Raw genomic sequence first — 23,036 nt, 5'->3', positions numbered from 1 at the left:
ACTTTTGCTCTTAATCTAACAAATGGCTCATTAAATCTGTTTAAGGGTCACGTGTTCCCAGGGTGACTTAAAACTTTAACTGAAAGTTGATGAAACAGCTGAGCTACTGTTTTCACACTCACACACTTCTCATCCTCATCACTCGGTTTAATTAGAGGGAGTGGTTCAGTAATGCGCCAACCTCCGCCGGCAGCCAAAGAGTTAAAGTGCCGAGCCTGCTGTTGAACGCACCATCCAACCGGGCTGTGTCGCTAAGGGAAGACAGGCTACTTGTGGAGAAGCAACAGATCCCCAGCTGGAAAACAACCACACATCTGGCACGCACGCGGATCGATTTCAGGAGGGAGGACTGGAGAGATATTTGAGTGCACGATTAAATGTGCGACTGGATCACTGCCAGGCTTCCTCGTCTGAAGTGGAGAAGAGGAGACTTGTCAGGAATAGTTGTGGACCCTGGAGAATTTGCAGAATTTGGATAATATTTGTCTACAACGGGTGAGGAGTGACACTGGACTTTAGGCTCATTCATGCTATAGGCCCGCTCCACCCTGCGTACTTAGCCCTTGTTCTATTTAAAACATGAAATAACCTCATCTTCATTGACGGGCAATAAGTGCAACATCTGGATGCGCCAATTTAAGACACACTGTGCAGTCTAAGCATTGACAGCATTTAAAACACTGCGCCGGACTGCCCGCGCTTTGTTGCGCCACCAGACTTTTCTAACAGGTGGTTTTTCACTTCGGCGCTGTCTGGGTCTCTTGGATAGATGAGCACAAGCCATACCCATGAAATGTGGACGCACCTTGCGTTCATTTTTTGATTGTTTAGATTTTTGGTAGTAATAGTGGACATCCGTTTGTACCGGAGGGGCGAAAAGCCAGGAGCTCTCTTCTTCTAAATGATAAGCTCGGTGTGTGTTTCGTCTTACCGAGGGCGCAAGTCAGGCAACAAACCTCCGTCTAAATCATGTCTGAAGGAGGAGATGGCCAGAGGGGAAGATTCGGACAAAATTATCATTAATGTGGGCGGCACTCGACATGAAACCTACAAAAGCACCCTGAGGACCCTGCCGGGGACCCGCCTGGCATGGCTGGCGGACTCGGACACGCAGGTCACCTCCGACACGGAGTCCGTGCCCCCGAGCGCCACCGAGTTCTTCTTCGACAGACACCCGAGCATCTTCGCCTATGTGCTCAACTATTACCGGACCGGCAAGCTGCACTGCCCTGCCGACGTGTGCGGGCCCCTCTTCGAGGAGGAGCTGGCGTTTTGGGGGATAGACGAGACCGACGTGGAGCCGTGCTGCTGGATGACCTACAGACAGCACCGGGACGCGGAGGAGGCCCTGGAGATATTTGAACCACCGGACCCGGAGGACACAGACGAGGACAGGGACTTTCCGAGACGATTCGGCATCGAGGACTGCCCTGACAGGTCGAGGGGTTGTTGCGAGGTTTGGCAGCCGAAGATCTGGGCCCTGTTTGAAGACCCGTACTCGTCCGTAGCAGCCAGGGTGAGTTCATCAGATGGTTTGATGGCCATATACCAGAGCGAGACCATAAAAGCATGTAAGTGATTTTCCATTTAGGGAAAAAGTGCACATGTTGTCCTTAACAACAGGTGTCAGTCCTCACGAGGCTCAGCCAACCAGGTGCAACAGGGACAGGTAGATGACATCTTCAAGTCTGGTACTACATAGCTGAACTACCTGCATTTCAGTATTTATCGCAGACAATCAAGATGTCCCGCTGCCAGATGTTTGAGTCTGGTTTAAATCCAGGGTAGATGAATTAAGACAACAACCCCCATCTGACAGTGTGTTGGAGTTCAGACTGCAGGTTTCTTAGTTTGCCCTTTGTCTGTTTCACACTATTATCTGCACCTCTTGTTTCTGTTCATGTGACTCAGTATCAAGTGATTGCTGCATCTATTGGAATCTGCAACAAGTCTGGGAACTTCTTGGCGAGTTAGGTGGAGGCTTGGTGGGATTTTTGTTTGTTTTCCCATATTTGATTTCGGGTCACAGTTCATAAGTTCACAACTCTTTGATTGGCTCTTTCCAGCTGCCCGATTGAAATGAACATCCCCAAAAAGGAAGCACTATTAAAAATGACATTCTTACAAATTTGGGTCCGGCATACAGCTTTATGATAATTCTTTTTAGTTGTGTAATATTGTTAGATCAGATAGTTGGTGGACTTCTGATTGTGAATGTGACACAAAGCCAGTAAACAAACACTAAAATGAAGAGAGCAATCAACTGTAAGTCTCAGTAACACTTAGTAAACCAGAATCCACTCTGCCTCCTATATTAAGATTCAATTTGACAGAATATAGAGATTAAAACAGGCATTCCCCACATGGCCGAAAGTTTGTGGACATCCCTGTGCTATGTTGGCATGAAACAGAAGAGTGGAGGCTGTGATAGCAGCATAGTAGTGCTTGTCATTGTAGGATAACACATTCAGTAATTGTTCTCAATTGTTTGTCTTCCAACCTTATAAAAGCCCTCTTTGTAGAAGATGCATTGATGCAGGTTTATTTTGACTCGCACATTATGTTACATATAAAGAAATATATAACATGTGGAATACCCATTCATCCATTTTTAGGTACAACTAAAAAGCAAAAACATATGAAGTCTATTACAGCAGCAACCAAATGAAAACTAAACAGTCTCAACCAAAACTTTGAGTGCCAGGTCATTACAACAACATATAAACTAAAGCCTCCAAAATACTAAAACGGAATCAGTGCTTCTGTGAAAAAGTTAACAAAAACTGAATATTGTCAGGGAGGAGGATTCCTCACTGTACTGTGGTTTTAGATTTTATCTCTTTTAACTTTTCATACCTAATAAAACTGGAGCGTATATTATTGCTTTGGCCACTCGTAGTGACTGCAGTCCAAAACCCAAATATCTTCAGTTTCCTGTATAACAAAGACAAGCAGCAAATTCCTATACTTGACATTCAAGAAAGAGAGACATTTGACCAAGGTGGTAACATGATTAATATAATAGTTGCTCATTGTTTTTCTTCAACAGCCCTGTATTTACCAGTTTCTTTTGCAGACGTCTGAAACATGTCAGGAGTGCAACATTCTGTTGTATGAGTACTTAAAAAGATTCATTGGCTTCTTACCTGGCACTTAACATGAAGTTCTGGAACAATGAAGAGATGATAGAAGTGATTAGAATCAAAAAGTAACTACTGACCAGACCAAAAGAGTTGATAGGAAAAGGTTTCAGCTCTAGCTTTACTGGCAGAGGGCTAAAATGAGCGACAGGTTGCTTCCATCTCCAAAATTAAAAAAATAACAGTTCGTGAGAAACAACCTGGCCTGAGGAAAAACAGCTCTCTACTGACCAGGGTGACTGCCAACGTATTTAAATGTCACAAGGCATCTGTAGGATGGCACTGAGTGACCGGTGAAAGGATTCAGAAATGCCAACTGGGGTGAAGTGCATCGGACTTCCTGTTGACTACGAGTCAACAAGCCTCTATAGGGCAGGACTGAAGCCCTGCACAATGAGAAAGAAGCCCTTCAGTTATGATTAGCAAAGAAGACCCAGACCGTAAGGATTAGACTGTCGAGTACTGCAGTAAGGACATCTTCTCTGATGAGTCCAGTTTTCAGCTTTGCCCAACACCTCATCCTCTAATGGTTGGACCTGGGTAAAGCCAAACAAAACCAAGCTGCCTGAATTCTTGCACCAGAAAGAAATAAAGTCACCTGTCAATTCTTTCAACATGCTGGAAATAGAGAAAATGCAGTTTCATGGCTGAAATACAGTGCTGGTGAATTGTTCCCACACATCCTGTTCAAGGTTTGCACTTGTGGGTCCTCAAAACAGGAGTGTTTGAGAGGCTGCAGTGTACATCCATGTACAGTACAGCAAATCATGTTGTGCATCAAACAGGAAAACAGGTGTAAATACACATAATACAAATAACAATAAAACATCATCTATTAATCTTTTTTAAGTATTTTACAAAACCCACAATAATTGCATAACGTTATCTTAATTTCTTACTTTATCATACTCTAAAAGATATACTTTTAGAAAAAGTGTTTCTGTGCTGAAGGGGGGGGGGGGGGGGTCAGGCAGCTGTGAGGGTTTGAAAGTCTCAGCAAAAAAAAGCAGCAAAGTGAAAGCAAGTATCGAGTGTCACCGAAGTGGGAGCTGTCGTCAAAAAGGAAAAATACATTTAGTTCGGAAAGAGAGAGGCTGCTCACTCTGATTTGTTTGTTTCTGGCACTGAATGGTCTATTTAGAGACTGACACAGTATGTTCTTATTGCATGCCAGTCACGCTACAAATAATGTTGATTTTAGATTCTCATCCAGGTGGCATTTTCAGGCTGTCACTGCAGAGCAGCCGACATCTCTGAATCACAGCTGCGACTGTGCTGGTGCCATGTGAACATGACCCGCACTGTGATCGACTGCCAGTTAATCAAGGCTGTCTCTCACTACTGAATATTTGTAATAGAATCTTTTCAGATTTGTGAAGTTCTGTGCAAATCGGCAGTGTACTCTTTCTGTTAGTATGTGATAAGAATGAGGAAGGGCTGATCCGTATTGACCCAGACATAATGTTCTTTGTCAATTTCCTCTGCAGCTGATTCGCATGTATATGTTGCTCTGTGTACTGTACATACTGAAAGCATGTAAAGTGCATTTTGAGGGGCTCACATTACCTTTACGATCTGAACTCATCTCTGGTAATGTGGTTCTTGAAAGCTGGACTGGAGGTGCAGCTCTTTGGAAGTCGACACATGAGTCCTCCACAAATCATAGACATGAGAGGATCATATATACCTCCTCCAGTGATTGAAAAAGCTTTAACATCCAGAGGATAATAGAACAGTAATGGCTCTACACTGAAACATGTTGCGTTTGAAACAACACTGTGAGATGTTCACTTGGTGTCTGGTAGCGTAGCTGTTTGACAGCGTTAGTTGATCAGTCTCAGTTTGGTCCAGACTGAAATACGATTATGTGAACCATCTGTCAGACGGATTTCCATTCACTTTATACAGATTTGAATGATCCCCAGAGGATCACTCCCGCTGATGTGTTATTCCCCTAACCTTTCCCTATCACTGCCATGATGGGGACATTTTTGATTCTTTGTTCAATGCCTCAACAACACCATGAAATTGGTAAAGAAATTAAGTTATTGTTGTGGTTATAGTAAAGAGATTGTGATGAAACCAATGGATTATCTGCAGCAACCCCATAGCGTTTCTTTCAGCAGCAGAATCAGATCAAATGTTTTATTTTGCCCAAAATCTTATTATTAAAAATAGTGTTTACGGATGTTCTTCAGAAAATTAAAAGTCGGCTACAAATCTTTTGAAGTAAAGTGAAGACATTAATGACGTTGACTCACGTAGACATCAGCAGACTCATATCTTCCCTGGTGATGTTGTGCTAGGTTATTCTGGCAAATCTCCAGCTACCTGTATTCTCTACTTGGGGCTTTTGTCCTAAGTCTGATCTTCCAAAAGTGGCACACAAGATTAGTTGGACTGAGGTGAGATTTGCTAAGTGGAAAACGTTCCTGTTCAGCCCCAGCAAGTCACTGGCTGTTTTGTCTGCAGATTTAGGACCATTAACCGACTGCAGTGTGCTTTGATGGGCTACATTTTCTTTCTGTCAACAAAAATGTACTTCAACACTGTCATCCACCTGGAGGAAACAGCATAAAAACTGAAACTCATATTAGTGGTTGATTTACTTATACTAGTGATTGAACAAACCTAAAACTGACAGAAACCAGTACCGTGCTGTTGGTTAAAATAAATACAGTGGTCATTCCAGTTTAAAGATCTCTAGAGCTTCTTGGCACTGGAATTGAGCTTTGCAGTCTTAGTTTTGTTACATGTGACAATTGACATTTAATTCTGACCAGACAACTAATGTAATATTTCCTTAATTCCCAAGCCCTGTAATTAATCACCATTGTGGTAATGGGTTGCAACTTGTTATCAGTGGTGAACAATTAAAGCTGCCTTTCCCACACAAAAGAGCAATGTATTTTCTCCCACACAGAGGAAGAAATCAATTTGTCTTTGCTATGAAACCAGAGGATTGACTGAGGTAGGATTCTTTAGTCTGAGGTGTCCTATCTGGAGTGTAAGATTTTAGCAACAAATCTATTTGTCAGTATAAAATCTTGTTTTCTGTTAGTTTTGCTCCTTTATTTACTGATATTTACAGTACAATCATTCATCCATCCATCCATTATCTGTAACCGCTTATCCTGTTCAGGGTGAAAGGGGGCTGGAGCATCACTGCTGTCATTGAGCAAGAGACGAGGTACACCCTGGACAGGTCAGCAGTCAATCTCTGTGCCAACACATACACAGACAACCTACGGACAATTTAGACTCACTAATTAACCTAACATGCTGGTCTTGGGAGGAAAGTGGAATACCTCACAGAAAGGCCACAGCCGGTCAGGGATTCAAACAGACGACCTTCTTGCTGTGAGGCAGCCACTGACCACTCCACCAGCATGCTGCCCCAGTACAGTCATTCTTATTGTATTTTTAATTATGATTTGTCAGTTTGCTTATTGCTAATTAGAGATCAAAACCATTTGTGCCTTAATCGTAAAGTGTTCACTTTTGAAATATTGCAAATACAAAATCTGCATGTAGAGCTGAGATGATGTTCAGACAACAGTCAACACTAAAAAGGAAACTTTCAGTAATTTTTATTACTGCTGATTATGAAACGTATTCTCACATCTCACATTTTGCCTCAGTGCAACACTCAGCCGTTAAATAATAATGGAGTGTCTGGAGCGGAAAACTCTTATTCCTCTGCGGCCCCACTTCCACAGCACTGACACTTTCCTCTGCTGCTCTGTAAAAGAAAACAAGATTCGTGTTTTCACACATCATCAAAGTAGCAAAGCCTTGTTAAGGAGACTTATAATAGTGAGCTCGCAGAAAGAGAGCAATGTAATCAGGTGTGATTATGTTGGTTGTTTATCTCATTTCTAAGCTGTTTGCTGAAAATAGCTCGGCCGATGCATAAGGTCTGAAAGGTGCTGCTGACTTTGTTTTGCAGAAAAATAAAAAGAATCAATACATACTGAAAATATTATCTTTCTCCCATACCGTAAAATCCATAAAGCAACTATCACATGTGTGGATTGTTGGTATTCGAGCTGCAATGTAGCTGGCATTTGTCAATGTGATTTTATGTTGTTACAAACTCTTTAGACGTTTCATAGATAAAATAAATAATGTTAAACAGAGGCATAAAGCTGAAATACAGTGTATTTATCAATAGAGAAGATTAGCCAAGCAAATGACGTTATGTTTTTATCAGTGGTGCTAAGCTCTGTTTTCCTCTCTTAATACATTTGCACATTTTATGCATTTGTAAAATAAGCACAGTATTTTACTGGTTACATTTGAAGAGGTTCAAAAGGATTGGATTGATGAACAGTACTGAATATTCAGTCATTTTTCTGTCTGCATGCTAAGGTTGTTGGCATAACTCATTGGCTTATAATTAGTTTGAAGTCAAAATTTTCCCCTTGTTTGAAATGTAAAAATATCCAGATACTTATAGAATGCTGTTTTAAGTCCTGTCTCAAGCTTACACTTTTTCTGGTGATTTTAACTCCTGTCAGCCTTTATCAGGATGGGGGTATGTATCTTTGGTCATGAGATAACAGATGGTTGTAATGAGGGGAGATGGTAGCTTCTGTCTCCGTTCAAAGGTGATATCTGGCATCTCCTGTCATTGGCCTCTTTGATTGTGCTGTGACAATGACCCATAGTTCCTAGCCAATGACCTCTTTTTAGCCTATCGTTTTTGGCCATTTTAAGCCTGCAGGGTTCTATCCTTAGGGTACAGCAGCAGAGATCATAAAGTCCAACTGAGATTAGACTGAAATGTCTTTTAGTGCTCTGTAAATTACACATTCTGTGAAAAATAATCAAAGGCAAGCATTTTACATCCATCTATGCTACATACTGTAGATAAAACCAACTGAATTTCTTTAAACAAAATTTGAATCAAACCATAATAGTGGACTGCTCGCATCATTTTCAGGCCAAGATACTGTAACTTATTCATTGTTCATCCTCAGCATGTCGTGCATGATATAAATGCACTTGCTAATGTCACTTGTGTATGGCTAGCTACTCTTTGGGTCCATGCTCCTCAGTACCACTAACAAAAATCTGTCTGCACAAAAATCTGTCTGCACATGTCATGAAGCTACAATGCAAGTTTGTTTACTGTTCCTCTGGTTTTCCTGCTAGCCTCTGCCGGCCTGCTGCTGTCAGTCAAACTGATACTGACCTGCCCCTCCAGCTGGTGCAAAGCAAAGAGAGAATTCTGATCTTTGTCCCATTTTCTTTCTTTTTGATAATAGAATCATTACCAATACATTTTAAACATTTTTAACTGCAATATGGGCTGACTAAATGTGATACCAGTTAAACTTTAAGTCATTTAACTTAAATCTTCACTGTAATATTTCTCATTCTGGTTCCCCAAAGTTCTGCTGTGTCTTTGTAGCATGGCCATTACAAATCCAATATACTCCACTCTGCTCTTTTGTCTTGACTATATCACAGTATAGATCTAATCACTACCATCCCAACAATGCTTCTGTTTGCAATTGTACACCATGTTTCTGGTTCCATGAAGGCTTCTCCTTAGATACCTAGGAGAAGCTTAAGTGTTAAGTGGTGGATATTCTCTCTGTCCTCAGGTGTACTTAAACAGATACAAAAATCTGTCTGACATGAATTCTAAGAAAACATCAGCAGCAGCTGGCCTTATTGGCTTTGAAGTTGCTGACTGCTCACAAGGCTTGTTGTTGTGGGTCTTGCATATAGCGTGGCAGTATTAGTAACAGAGTGTGATGCTAAACAGCTGGAGGTGATGGTGTGACGGGACTCCCCAGCTGCTGCACACTGACACAAAGCCTGCTGCCTTTTGAGCCTCCTGTCTTACTTGCTATCACAGTTCTCCCAGCTGGGAGGAGGCAGCCGTCCCCTCAGGGAGCTTCTGCTGTGTCTGCACGCTGACACCTGATGACCTTCACACTGGTTTTGTACATATAGAAGTGTTCATACCCTATACTCTAAGCAGCTACTGTAAAATCATTTTCATTATCATTATTTTGTTGGTAATGGATCAAACCACTGCATGTTATGTTCACCCAGTGACAATTATCACCAACTCTGCAGTTCCCCCCAGTTCTATAGAGCTTTGTAGCATCTTTCACCACATTGCTTCTCTGTCCACTGTCCAACTTTACTGTTTTAGCTCACTGTCACTGATCTCATAACTTTGTTTATGTCCACAGCAGGCAGCTGTTTTCACAGAAAAAGCTCTAAAAGCACTTGAGAAGTGCAGGCCATAAAAGTAGGTAGGAAGAGGTTTTAAATGGAAAATCTGTACAGAATGTAATTGTTGAATAAGATATAAAAACAGTTTGTTTCAGCTTTACTGTCCAAGCTATATTTACATAAAGAGGAAATGAAAATTAAAACCCTCTGTGATAACATTTATTTGGCTTTATAATGATTTTTGTTTGTATACCATCAGTATGCTACGCAGACCAACATGGAAACACTGGTTACAAGGAGATATTATGGCAATCACCCCAACACTGTGGCAACGTTTAGATTTTCCACTACTGAGATGTAAATGTGATATTTTGTCAGGTATTAACCAAAGAACACAGACAAATTGAAATGCTGCAGGTGTACATGGTACTAAAATTTCACACTCAAAAAACACAGACTAACAGGAAGCGGTGATTCACTGTTTTCACTGGCTATGACACAGCTACCTGCAGACACATGCACACAAGGGAGGCTGTTTCATGTTAGTGTTAGACTTTCAGGTTGAGCCTTTTACAAGCAGAGCAAATAGTCTACATGTGTGCCAGGACCTCCAGCACCTTCTCTGCACAGGTGCCCCAGGCTGCAGATACCCAGTTTTGTTTAGGTCTGGGATAAACCATTTGGCCTTTAGGTAAACTGAACGCTGCCAGGACTTGTTAGACTCTGAAGAATCTGAACCAAATAAAACCCTGTTCGTCCTGCACATGGTGGCTGTTGGTTTGTAATACTGTAGAACTCAGTACAGAAGCATTTTCTGTCTGATGTGTGTTGGACAAAATAAATCTACTGAACAAGAAGGTTTTTTTATACTCTCCAAAATGACTAATGGTATTTGGAATGAATACAATAGAAATGTGTGTATGGGAGCAATACAGTGATTGACGATGACTCATGCCCATATTCAGTTGAGATCCCTGAAGCAACTTAATGTATATGTAAAAGTAAAAGAGGCTTTTGGCTTTTGTATGAACTGAACGTACTTTAGTATCCACACGGTGTAGTCTATGAATTTGTGATGGAAAATCAAGTATGATTAAATGATTGCATTTTACTCTTAGCATTTTACCTAGTTATAATGGCAACTTGTACTCACTGTACTTTTAAAATGTTGTTCAAACTTTGTCTTATATACATGTTTTGTCTCGAAGTGTTTGCAGAACTGCTCCAGCAGACACACTGTAGTGACCCAGAGTCACTCCATGCTAGCAGGTGCTTATCAAAGTGCTGAAAAGAGTAAAGGTTTCCATAAAAGGAGAAAAGGGCTGGGAGCAGTAGACTGAGGGTGGAGATTGTTCTGCCCAGAAACAAAAGGTTATAAAACTAATGTGTGATGTAGGAAGTTTAGAACTGCATAGGATGGAGGCTTGAAACTCTGTCAATATACTTCTCTCTTGTAAGATGATAAAACCCTAAAAGACATCCTGGACAGAATTATCTGTTTATTTTAAATGCTAACATGGCTGAGTGCAAAGTCATAGACCATTTACAAAAAATACTCTTTCACAAAAAGAAAAACATACAGTAGATAATAAAGTGCGTAGATTGAATCAAATTTCAACTCCAACTTTTAAACTGCCGACAGCAAGCCGTAAGCCCTCGAACACGAAATATTGGAGCTTTTATAAGACAGGCATGAGAATAAATTCCTCATTTATGCCATCTGGGGATAAGCAGTTTAAATCTACTTTGCCCTAAATTTTAAAAATGTGTGCTTTATGTTTGCCTGTCCGCTACTTGGTTCTATGCTATCAGTGTCAACAATCAATATCAGACGATACATTTTTCAAAGTGCAGAAGCTTGTTTAACCTAAAGTTGTCCTGTAGAGGAAGGGTATTCCAGTTTCTGAAGGCGTTTTGAAATCATCAGACTATTAAAGTCGGTGGATGGTTTAATGAGTAATAACTTTTTTCCCCAACACCATCACAGTTATTGTTAGCCCTGGCTGATGAACCATTTGTATACTGTACCAATCCAGTTGTGTCTGTAAATATTATAAAGTTTAACTAAACGTTTGGTGCCTGACCTGGTGGAATTTCTGTATAGCCCACTTTGGCTCGAATGGCTTCATTGGAGATCACAGCCTCCTTTTAATTCATGTCACACTAGCTCTTGGTGTGAAAGCCCTCTTAACTCTGTCAGATATGTCATGATAATTTAGTACATTTTCTACTCACCCACTACAGAGTCACATTAGCAGTGAGATCAGTTTGATTGTAAAGACAAGAAATACGAGTGTATTCTCGAGTGGGTATGTAAACTTTGTTGGCTGCGTGGTGGGGGTGGAACTGTGGAGATATTGTGACAGGCAACATATTATTTGGTGTAGCTCATAAATGACTGCTGAGAAGAAGAGGTTGAGCACAATGTTGTCTCAGAGGTGGCAGAAGTCTGTCTGTGCTCAACATTAAACGCTTGTAAACAGGGGCTGTTGGTAGCAAAAAATGGCATCCATAGGTATTGTTTGCTCATAAATGGTACACATGCACTTACTTTGAGTTCATAAACCTGGTACAACTAAAGATTTGTACACAAGGCAATTTTCTCTGCTGTTTTTATATGTGGAGTCTTGATATCAGAACACAAGGTGATCTCAGTGCACTGTAAACACATAAGGTTTTACAGTATAGTGGCACCTGCTGTATGTCAGAAATGTCTGCTTTTTTTTTCGTGAGCCTGTGCAGACAGATATAACTGATCAGCATACATCAACTCTTCCTACATTACAGCTCTACTCCTGATGTTTACGCTGGACTCAATTATTATTCAGGCCTGTAGTGCAGCAAGTGAAGAATCCACAATGGGACTTATAAGTCCAGGGAGAGCTGATGAAAAGCTGGTGCCATTTTTCATTAATTGACTTTGGAAACTGTCTCACAGCGGAGCTGAAGAGGCTGAACCCTCTTTAGTGGAGACGACCTTAATTATCTGGTACTAACTGAATATCTGCCTTTTTTTTTGTCTGGATGGATCATGGCTGAGAGGACACAGTGAAAACACATTTTATATAAATATATAAGTGTGTGTGTGTGTGTGTGTCTGTATGTGTGTGTGAACTGTGGATGCATGTAAATTAGAGCTTAATTAATTTTTTGATAAATTACGGCTGTTCAGACAAATTCGGTGCTAATGAAATACATTTTGAGATGAAAGCAAGAAAAAAATACTTAGCCTGCTGGAATTAATGATGCAATATAAGATTTAGACTTAGGTGTTACATTGTTAAAAGCACAGGTTTGAAATAAAGAAAAAAATTAGCAGCTGCTCTGAGTTGCACTTGTGAAAACTCTTAATTTAGATAGAAGGCAAGTAGAAAATGCTTTAACACAGATGAAACCCCTCCGCTTCAGGCAACTAAATTATTTACTAATCTACCCATATGCTAAAGTTCTGTTTAGTTTCTGTATCTTGTTGTCTCTTTGCCTTGTTGTAATATACTTTGTGACGATACGAACACACGGCACTTTTAGCCTTGGTGATGTTCAGGGAGACCGTGTCCATGCAACTGGGGGGACTCTGAGCTCCTCCAGGAGCCCAGTTGTGACTTCATGGCCTTCCTTCTTGTCCTTGGGCTCACTACTCTTCTTCTCTGGGGATGAGAGCTGGGAGCACCTCAGAGCTCTACAGGGACAGAGCTGAAAAAGGTTGTCATGGTAGAAAACTGCACAGTAACTGTGGGTGCAGTTACTGTGCAGTTTTTACTCTTTTAACTCATAAACTCCATAAACTTTCCTATTCTAATTTATTTGTTTTTGTTCCACTTGAAATTCGGATCTTCATTCGATATGACATGCTGTATTTAGTTTTTCTAATCTTTGGCCCAAACACTGTAAAGCTGATTGATATGTGAGAAGCCCCAGAGGGAGAAAATGCTTAGTGCATGCAACGCACAGGTACATATTTATCCAGCTGGAAGATTAGAAAGATTGGAGAGGCATTACAGGTTGTCGGTGCTTTAGTAAACAATGAGAACACATCGGGGATGAGTGAGCACACACTGCTGACACAAACACAGGCACGGCCATTGTGCTGGATCAGGTGAATGCCATGTAGCTACATCATTCCGTTTCCCTCACACAGACTGAAAATGTGGTTGGCTCATTCACCATTTTGACTAATTTGTTTGGATTTGTATTTTCAAGACATATAATTATTATTTATTATGTATTTATCTTTTGTATTAACATTAATACTGACAGCATAAGAGATGTGTGATAAACCTGGAAAGAGGGCTGGCATTTGCCATGTGATTTGGGTCTCAGCTCATTGTTAACTCTGGCACCGGGTTCTGCTCGTCTTTTCTCTCCACGTCTCATGGTCAGGCTGTCGTTGACCCCTTGTTGACATGTGATGTTATTAAAATAACCAAAAGCCTCAGTTGTCTCAACCAAATTTAATCAGAGGACTATTTTCTTCCTGATGTATTGGACAGACATCTCACTATGGCCTCATGGATGGTCTAGTGTTGACCGCCCCCTGCTGTCAGTGTCTGGCACGGCCCATATTAATCACGTTTTCTCTCAGCATGATGCATTCTCTCTGATCCTGAGAGCAATTGGTTGGAAATTGGTTTGCTTTTTCTGAGATGCCAATGCCTTTTTTAAACTAGAAAAATATCTTCAGTCAGTAATCTTCAAATTGGTGTAGTGCTGGGCAATAAATAGATTCCTGGTTGGTAATTAGATGACACGAAGAAGCACAGTGGCAGCAAAATAAGGAATTTGGGTAGTATGATTAGTGTAAGATGTAGTACATATGAAAATGAGCTAAATGTTAATAATGACTGTTTGCGCATTATTCAGGGAACAAACACTTTTACTACTCGTGTGTTGTATTTTGTAATGCTTTATCAAAGCCATTTAGCAGCACCAAAAATGTTAGTCTTTGACTACTCTGTATTGACTACCTTTTTATTTGCAAAACTTTCAACTTATATATTAAAAACAAACTGTAAATATAACAATGTAATAATAATATTGTATTCCTACTACTACTACTACTACTACTAATATTAATAATAATAATAATAAGGATAATAGGGACATATTTTATATAATTAAATACATGTTTTAGCCATAAGAGGGCGGTTTTGTTGTTGTTGTTTGTTTATTTGTTTATTTATTTTGCTCGTTCCATTATATAAACGGACAAAATAGGATTAATTAATAATAATAATTAATTAAACTAATAATAACTAGTTGTGGGGCAGCACAGTGGTGGAGCAGTTAGTACTGCTTCCTCACAGTTGGAAGTTCTTTCTGTGTTTGCATGGGTTTCCTCTGGGTACAGTCCAAAAACATGCATGTGACTCTAAATTCCCCAGAGGTGTGCGCGTGAATGGTTGTCTCTCTGTGTATGTCTCTATGTGTTGGCCCTGAGCTAGACTGGCAACCTTTCATGGGTGTACCCCACCTCTTACCCATTGACAGCTGCGATAGGCTCCAGCCCCCCACGACCCTGAACAGGATAACCAGTTATACATAATGGATGCATGGCTAATTATTTGTGGTGCTAAACCTTTTTAGGAGGTGCAGTATGATTGTATTTTGTTTGTAGTGTAGTACATATTTTTCTTTTAAAAACTAAGCATACATAATCTTTCAAACTTTACTTGTTGATGCATTTGTCTAATGTTGGTTAAATTGCAGCATCTATCTTTTTCCTAATACATCCACCTACTGCTCAGTTTTAATGAAAATGCTTACAATACAATGTAAGTAGATATCCAAGCTCATTTTCACCACTTTGAAAGAATCTTTTTGTTTCCATTCATTCTTGGACATCCATGATAGACAATGATCTATCACAGTAAACTTTAATCTTTTATCTGAAGTTTGTCTATTACAATATTTGTTTGTGCTTGAGTTAAGTGCTCTCATTTTAGTGTGTTCAATATTTAAGACTTAGTTTACTGTCAATCACCAGACACTCACAGCCTCCACAAGACAATTATCCCTCAAAAAATTTAACTGTAAAGACTTGACTGTCATCCACATTTTTATATTGGTCATGAGTTTGCAGATAAATGAACTCAGAAGGCAAATTATATATGGTAGGGTTATATGCTAACAATCGAGAATAGTGTTGTGGTGATTGATGATGACTAATTGTTGTATCTGTGTCATCTAGGGCGTTGCATTTGCCTCTCTCTTCTTCATCCTGGTGTCCATCACCACATTCTGCCTGGAGACACATGCAGCCTTCAATGAACTGCAGAACCGGACGGAGCAGGTTGTTGAGGGGAATGTCACACGTGATGTGTTGAAGACAGAAATGGTGACCAAGCCCATCCTCACCCTGGTGGAAGGCATCTGTGTGATCTGGTTTACATTTGAATTCCTGGTGCGCATCATCTGCTGCCCAAACAAGGTGGTCTTCATCAAGAACACGCTCAACATAATTGACTTTGTAGCCATTCTGCCTTTCTACCTGGAGATGGGCCTGAGTGGCATGTCATCCAAAGCTGCCACTGATGTACTGGGTTTCCTTCGAGTTGTGCGTTTTGTCAGGATCCTCCGGATCTTCAAGCTGACGCGCCACTTTGTAGGCCTGCGTGTGCTGGGCCACACGCTGAGGGCCAGCATCAATGAATTCCTCTTGCTCATTATCTTTTTGGCATTGGGTGTACTCATCTTTGCCACCATGATTTACTATGCTGAGCGCATCGGAGCGAAGCCTGATGACCCCACAGGCTTCAACCACACACACTTCAAGAACATCCCAATCAGCTTCTGGTGGGCGGTGGTCACCATGACGACACTCGGCTATGGAGACATGTACCCACAGACGTGGTTGGGCATGATGGTGGGTGCACTGTGTGCATTGGCTGGGGTGCTGACTATTGCCATGCCAGTCCCCGTCATTGTCAATAATTTTGGAATGTACTACTCACTGGCTATGGCCAAACAGAAGCTGCCAAAAAAGAAGAAGAAGCACAACCCGAATCCAGATGCTCCGACTGACTCAGCCTCTTTTGTGAAGTCAGATACAAACTCACACAGAGACAGCACCCAGAGTGACACATGTCCACTGGCTGCTGAGGAGAGTGTCAGCAGGAACCGCTCAGGTCAGGCTGCAACAGAGCAGATCTCCTAAGCTACATAAAACCAGTTTGTGGTGTTTAGCCATGCAGAGTTTTGCTTTCTTCAAATTTTCTGAGTTCAAACTCAGAAAATTTTATTTTACTTCTGTGTTTCCGTTTAAACTCTGCGTGTTTAAACAGATTGGTCATTCTTTACAAACCCACTTTATAAATATTTGATTGGTTTTGTGCCCATTATCAATATAAACAGCTTCTTTTTATAGTCCTGAGGCGTTTAGAGTTGGCTGACAGATGAACCATGCTTAGTCGTAAAGATGGTAACATACCATAATCAAATGACTCCTTACAACATCTCAGACAGATTAGATTCTACAGAAAACTACAGATTTTATAAAATATACTTTACTGTTGCTTTTGTCTTGGTCATCTGGATGACTCAGTAAAAGCTTTGGCATTTACGTAGCTGTGTGATTTTTGTCTTCCTGTCAGATTCTAAACAAAATGGGGATGCAAATGTGGCCCTTTCAGAGGAGGAAGGCTGCAGCCTAACCCAGCCACTGTCCCCCAGTGAAAAGTGGTCTCTGCGGTGCAACAGAGGGCGAGACAAGACTAAGAATGAGGCCACTTGCTTCCTTCTAATCTCTGGGGATCCCAGTGTCCATACTGGTAGGTTACATACATGTCAGTACATACCTGTATATTCACATTTACTGTTTTTTCCGTCGTATATTGTATTGCAGAGAACTTAAATATGGTTCTGCAGCACATATTTTTGGTTGAAATAGCGAATTCACTAAGAATCAAGATCAAATTTTAACCATACAGTATGTTACAAGGTCTTGACTTGGCTTACATGGACGCCGATTTGACAAGAGTATTATTATCATTCTGATTTCTGCAAGCTAAAAATGAAACTACAGCCATAAGAGGTTAGCTTTGAATTAAAACTTAAAGCGGAGGGAAACAGCATTAGTCTGCAACTAGCAAAATCCACCTACCACACCTAAATGGTCCTGCTAACACCTCACCTTCCTCTTTCGTGGCTTAAATGGCCGCTGGATTTCACATCTGAGCTTCTCAGAGCCCCTCATTGAGAAGTGGCTCTATATTTGTCCTGATGTCCTCACAAACCCAGTCAGCAGCTCAACAAAACTGCAAAACTGCACTTTACCAAGATACATTTTTCTATCAGAGCTTATTAGCACATCACTGTCAATAAAAACAACTGATAAATGGGGCACTTAGTGAAGCTTGTCTCCTGTGAGACTATATACTCCCCCCTTCTTTTTTTTTAAGCCCATTACACGTAAAGTGTTTCTGGACATGTTTCCTGAAAGCGTTGTCAATTCTGGAGTGTGTTGAGTGTTGTAGATTGGCATAGACTAATGGTTGTCGCATGCAAATGAAAATTTAATCACAAAGGTTATCGCCTCAGATAAATTTAAAAAAAGGAAATTTATTGACGAGTAGAAAGGAAATCACCCATCTGAAATTTACATTCTAAAACACCGTGAGAAACAACACAGGCACAAAGAAAAACAAACCAGTGCACACCAGTACCCTAATAATACTCTACATGATATGGTCAGCTCACAGGATCACCATTAAAGCTGTCTTCTGATCGCAGAGACAAAAACAAAGCAAAGCTGAGTGAAGCCAGAACACCTCAAAACTAATCTTTGAGAGAGAGACAGGAGGGGGTAATTCAATCTCAAGCCCTGTTTCTGGTGAGTATGTGGATAATGACATCCCAGTCTATTACTGTGGGATATCATACTTCCAAAACACATTTCAGACCACATTACCTGCAAAAAGGGTTAAAGTGGGCTTTCAGTGTTTCCTATCAATTTTAAACACCGGTGTGACAGAATTCAAACTCTAAATCACTTGTTTTTGTCTGATGTGCCAAAGGCTAGCTTTGTATTTGCAGCCATTCTAAATTGTTTAGATGTAGATAAATGATGACACAATGGCTCTGCTCATTAGAGCAGTGCCCATAGGGGTTGGTGTTAGCTTAATGCCAGGGTTGCCAGATATAAGGTAAAGTATGGGTAATATTTCAGCAGAGCATTATGGCAGGAAACAGAAAAGGACCGATGGATGCGGCAGGTCTGAAGATGCTCAGATGGTTATCAGTGACAGGAAATGGTTCCTGCTATGCAATGGGAACAAAATACTGGTGGATTTGCAGTGATTAAGGTCATTACAGCGAGTGTGTGACAGTACCAGCGTTTGCTGTCATGATTTATTCATACAAAAGCACACTGTCTTGGTCAAAAGCACATGTGACAACTGCCAGCTTGTTTCCTTATGATAAGTGCATAATGATGTGGCAAACTGTTCAAGTGCTGCTAAGAGGAAGCAGCAGATGGATGTACAGATGAGCAAAGAAAAGGCTTCTGAGCTCGGATGAGCCTTCATATTCCCAAGTGACTCCTGTGGATGATTGCCACTAATAGGTTTCCATTAACACAATGGGTGGTCAAAGTGAAGTCCTCCGAAGACTTCTGAAATTTAGATCTGTGGAACTAAAGTAATAATTGATAAGCGGACCCACAGACCCACTTTTTAAAAAATGAATGAATTATTTAGTAGAAACCGAATGTATTAAATACTGATCCTTAGAAATGTAAGAGCTGCAGCTCGTCTTTGTTTTATGTGGGTTTTAAACAACTAACCTGACAAAATAAACAATCTGAAGACACCACCACTGTTCTAGGACTTTGTGATGAACATTTTTCACTCTGATATTTTTAGGTAAATAATAATAATTAATGTCTCCATGTACAATCAGTAATACAAATACTCTTTAGTTTCAGAACTGCTTTGACAGGTCACTGCTTAAATGGGATTTGCTTTCTTTCACAGGTCACCAGTATACTATTTGATGTTCATATTGCCTCAAGTAACCATGTTTGCATTTCTGTCCTTTGTGTTTCCTCATAGAGAGCTGTAAAGATATCCTCGCTGCCACTGGAAACTATGCCCAGCCGGAGGTCACCACTCTGACCTGATGCTAATTGCCTATGAAAAGGAGAAACAGCATTAACTTGCTGTGCAGAGCGTCAGCTCTGGTCTCTCCTTTCTTTTCCATTGTGAATGAACTGCAGACCAGATTTTTGTTTTTTATTCAGGACAAGATTTTTTTTTTCTCTGTCCAAAACCATGCGGTAGAAAATCCAGTTTCATAGCAGGTTTACCTTATGTACACACATTTATATGTTACAAAGCCTTTTGCACATATTGCGTGATCTGGGTTAGGGTTAGTATTCTATGTACTTACAAGTGGGCTCCATTAATATTATGTAGTGGCCTTGTCCCAGGTCATCTTTAAGCCCCTGAAAACATGTTTTCTCAGTTAGTTTCTTGTTATGATCATGGGGTACATAAAGAAAACACCACCTGCCTGAGTTGAAAAGATTTTAGTACTTTCACATTGAAGATTTTGGTCTGTTTTACTCGCACTAGTTTGATGTGGTCAAGGCTCAGTTAATGTGAATTCACATGTTGTATTTTCATTTACGAATCAACACTGAGCTAAATTTGAACCTGAATCTAATGACAGATGTTTAGTTGTTTGTCACGAATAATGAAACTGCGCTCACACAGTCCTGTTGAAGCTAATGAGCTGAATTTTGGGATATTAAACTCTTAATAGTGTGTTTTTTCCTTTTATAATAATTGCTCATTCAGTCAGAAATATTAAGTATAACAGAGGAACATGTTGGTTTGTAACAAAGTTTTCAGGGGCTTTATTTCATGTGAGCCTGTTTTAGAAGCCTGGTAACATGTTTGCTCACGTTAGTTCTTTTTGGAACTCAAGCTTCTTTGTCATATATCCATAAATGTTAACTGTTTAATAAGAACACACAGGCACTTGTGAATATGAGTTTGTACAGTTACTGTACAGTACTGTTACTGTGAAGTAGGTTTAGATGAAAACTTTTAATCATTTTTTGATTCTAAACAAACCAGACCTTGAGTCCATTGTTGGTCATCCAGTCTCTGTATCCTGTCGTGTCACTGCTTTGTAAGACTGACCACAAGAACAACATGCGAATATTTTGTCGAGACACAGAGTGGTATGAATGCTGCTCAGGCAACTAGTTGTTTGTAAATCCTTGTACAGTAAAAGAGTTTAAAGAATTATCAGTGGAGCAGTATTGTCTATAACATTAGCTCTGTACAGTTGATCCATCATTACAGAGGACCAAATGTAGACTCTGTTAGTGTACATTGTAGGTTTTCAGTACCACTATTAGTAAAACATGTGCAATGACATCAGTTCCAGTTGTACCTCATGTTGAGTAATGGAGCTAAATTGTGTGCAGTAATGTAATTAGATTTGTTCCTACACACTTCAGGTTGTGTGGGATCTGAAGAAACCCTGTTACATATCCACATAAAGACAAACAGGAGGAGTGTAGTTTCTTTCACCTGTGACTTATGATATATTCCTCATGGTCTACCATAGTGGCCTTATGTTTAGTAAACAAAGGGAAAGGTAATTCCATCTTCATTATATTCTGTTTCTATGCTGACCCAGAGGTATGTAATTATGTTCAAGCACAGTTGTACCTATGTAGCACAGTACAATATCCTGGATCATTCCTCTCCATTGTATATGTTATGCACTATAAAGCAGCAGTTGGCCAATAATCGAAGATTATTTTTTTGATTATTTACCTTTTTAGCCTTATTTCCTCTTTTTCTTGTTTTGTATCCTGTACTTGATAGTGAGGAGGAGGCACACAGCTGATCAGTTTCATGTCTCCTCATTATGGATGGTATAGGTGATTGTAATGAATTTTAACCCAGTCAAACTGTCTGATGAGTGTATCTGTGTGTGTGCGTGTGTGTGTGTGTGTGTGATGTTGTACCATGTAGACACGTGTTTCTATGCAGAAATACAAATAAAACCTTCCCCTTCCTCCTGTAAACAATTGCATTCACATATTGCATAGTCTGTTTTTATTTTCATTAACAGCTTGCACCTTTTTATCCATTAACCACACAGTTTCCAGATATAAACCACTGCGACTGTACAGCTATTTATAGCAGTGGCACAAGTGTAGTCTGGTTGATCTCGTGCTTGCTCAGAGTGGTGTAGCGGCAGTCACAGCCATGCCTCCTGCTCTCCTGTGCCTGTACAGTATGATTATGCACTGTAGGTGTAGATGGCAAACAGAACACATCTCCATGGAGATTTGAGATGACAGGCAACACTAATTACTGTTCCTGCTGCCTCCGTCGCCTCCTCCCCTCTGTTTTTCACACACAAACACATGCACTGTGTTAATGAAAGGTTGAGGGGTAAGAGTTCATGGGTGAGTCCATCAGGGCTACATGAATATGAAAGGAGACACCATGTGTTCATACAAAAGCAGACATGGTCTTTTACTAAAGCTGATTATAGATAGAGAGACTGATTATTCAGAGGGCAGCAGCGAGACGAAAAGACAAGAAGATGCTCTGATTATGTCTCTCAAATGTGACAAATACACTATTTGTATGTGGCTGCACTGACTTTAACTGAAGAAACGATTAGACATACAGAAAAATATTTAGCTTATCTTCACAAATTGACAGGTTATTGAAGCTGTGCACATGCATCACATCTGTATCTATAACACCATCTCAACAGCTTAAACTTTAGTGCGACAGGTTGATTTGATATTGCTAGAAGCCTTTTTCATAGGCAAGATGCATTAAATCAAAGTTTGACCTATAGCTCACATCTCTTTCTGTTTCCACCCCTGGCAGCTTTGATAGAATTTAAGGTGCTCATTGTGTTGAAAATATAGTTAGTTATATCTGGACAATCATCTGTGTTAAAATAATATTAATTCAAAATATTTATTTATTATTCTTCAGTAGAAAGTAGTTTTAGAAACTTCTCAGTTTGTACATAATGGTAATAACAGTATTGTTCTTTTGTTCTGTTGCTATTTGCCGGTTCACAAGGCTAAATGGACTAAATAGTGAATATCATTGTTTTGTTGCTTTAATATTTTGCTTCGTGTTGCTTTGCATGACTAGTGTGCCACGTGGTGTGTGCAGATTTTGTTGCTTTTGTTTTCCTTTTAGTGCCTTTTTTTGTGTATTTCCTAACCTGTCATTTTATTGGTTTTGAAACATAGTGCTACGAACATAAAATAATTGCAATTTGTCAATAGTGTGAGCACTATAAATAAAACTCAAATTACCTTTGTAACTTTGGGATGGAAGTAGAAATACAGGACACCACTTACAACATAGACAAAGAAAACCAAAACAAAAGTTGCATGGCTCAATACCACTGTGCTACATTTATTTGATGCACCCGTACAATTTAATGTACTCCAAGGCATCCCTCATTAAATCACTTGTTATTTTCAGCATTCACAACCCCAATTCAAAGTTTTATACATCGTCCCAAAACAGTTGGGGCGATGTGTAAAACATGAATGAAAACAATGCAATAAATTGCAAATCTCATCAACCCATATTTTGTACACAGTATAAAATAAACAATATATCAGATGTTGAAACTGAGACATTTTATTATTTCATGGAAAATATTAGCTCATTATGAATTTGATGGCAGCAATACATCTCCCCT

General features: G+C 40.0%; 1 protein-coding gene across 1 annotated transcript; it reads left to right on the top strand.

Annotated features, from left to right (window-relative positions):
* Positions 1 to 159: 159 nt before the first annotated feature.
* Positions 160 to 21,383, top strand: kcnc4 (potassium voltage-gated channel, Shaw-related subfamily, member 4). Its single transcript, XM_067528262.1, has 4 exons — positions 160 to 1,516; positions 15,523 to 16,459; positions 16,925 to 17,101; positions 19,382 to 21,383. Exons 1-4 carry the CDS (start codon positions 902 to 904, stop codon positions 19,447 to 19,449), a joined length of 1,797 nt encoding a protein of 598 aa, XP_067384363.1. The 5' UTR covers positions 160 to 901; the 3' UTR covers positions 19,450 to 21,383.
* Positions 21,384 to 23,036: the final 1,653 nt, after the last annotated feature.

This window comes from Channa argus, chromosome 13, assembly GCF_033026475.1.
Source record: "Channa argus isolate prfri chromosome 13, Channa argus male v1.0, whole genome shotgun sequence".
Classification (NCBI taxonomy): Eukaryota; Metazoa; Chordata; class Actinopteri; order Anabantiformes; family Channidae; genus Channa; species Channa argus.
Note: the sequence above shows the minus strand (reverse complement) of the source record. Positions and strands in the feature narration are given on the sequence as shown.

Bases quoted from the DNA above. Each gene is read 5' to 3' on its own strand.
- kcnc4 (XM_067528262.1), top strand. From the start codon at position 902: ATGATAAGCTCGGTGTGTGTTTCGTCTTACCGAGGGCGCAAGTCAGGC. The intron at 16,460-16,924 runs GTCAGGCTGCAA...TCTTCCTGTCAG, and splicing joins TGTCAGCAGGAACCGCTCAG to ATTCTAAACAAAATGGGGAT. The intron at 17,102-19,381 runs GTAGGTTACATA...GTTTCCTCATAG, and splicing joins GGATCCCAGTGTCCATACTG to AGAGCTGTAAAGATATCCTC.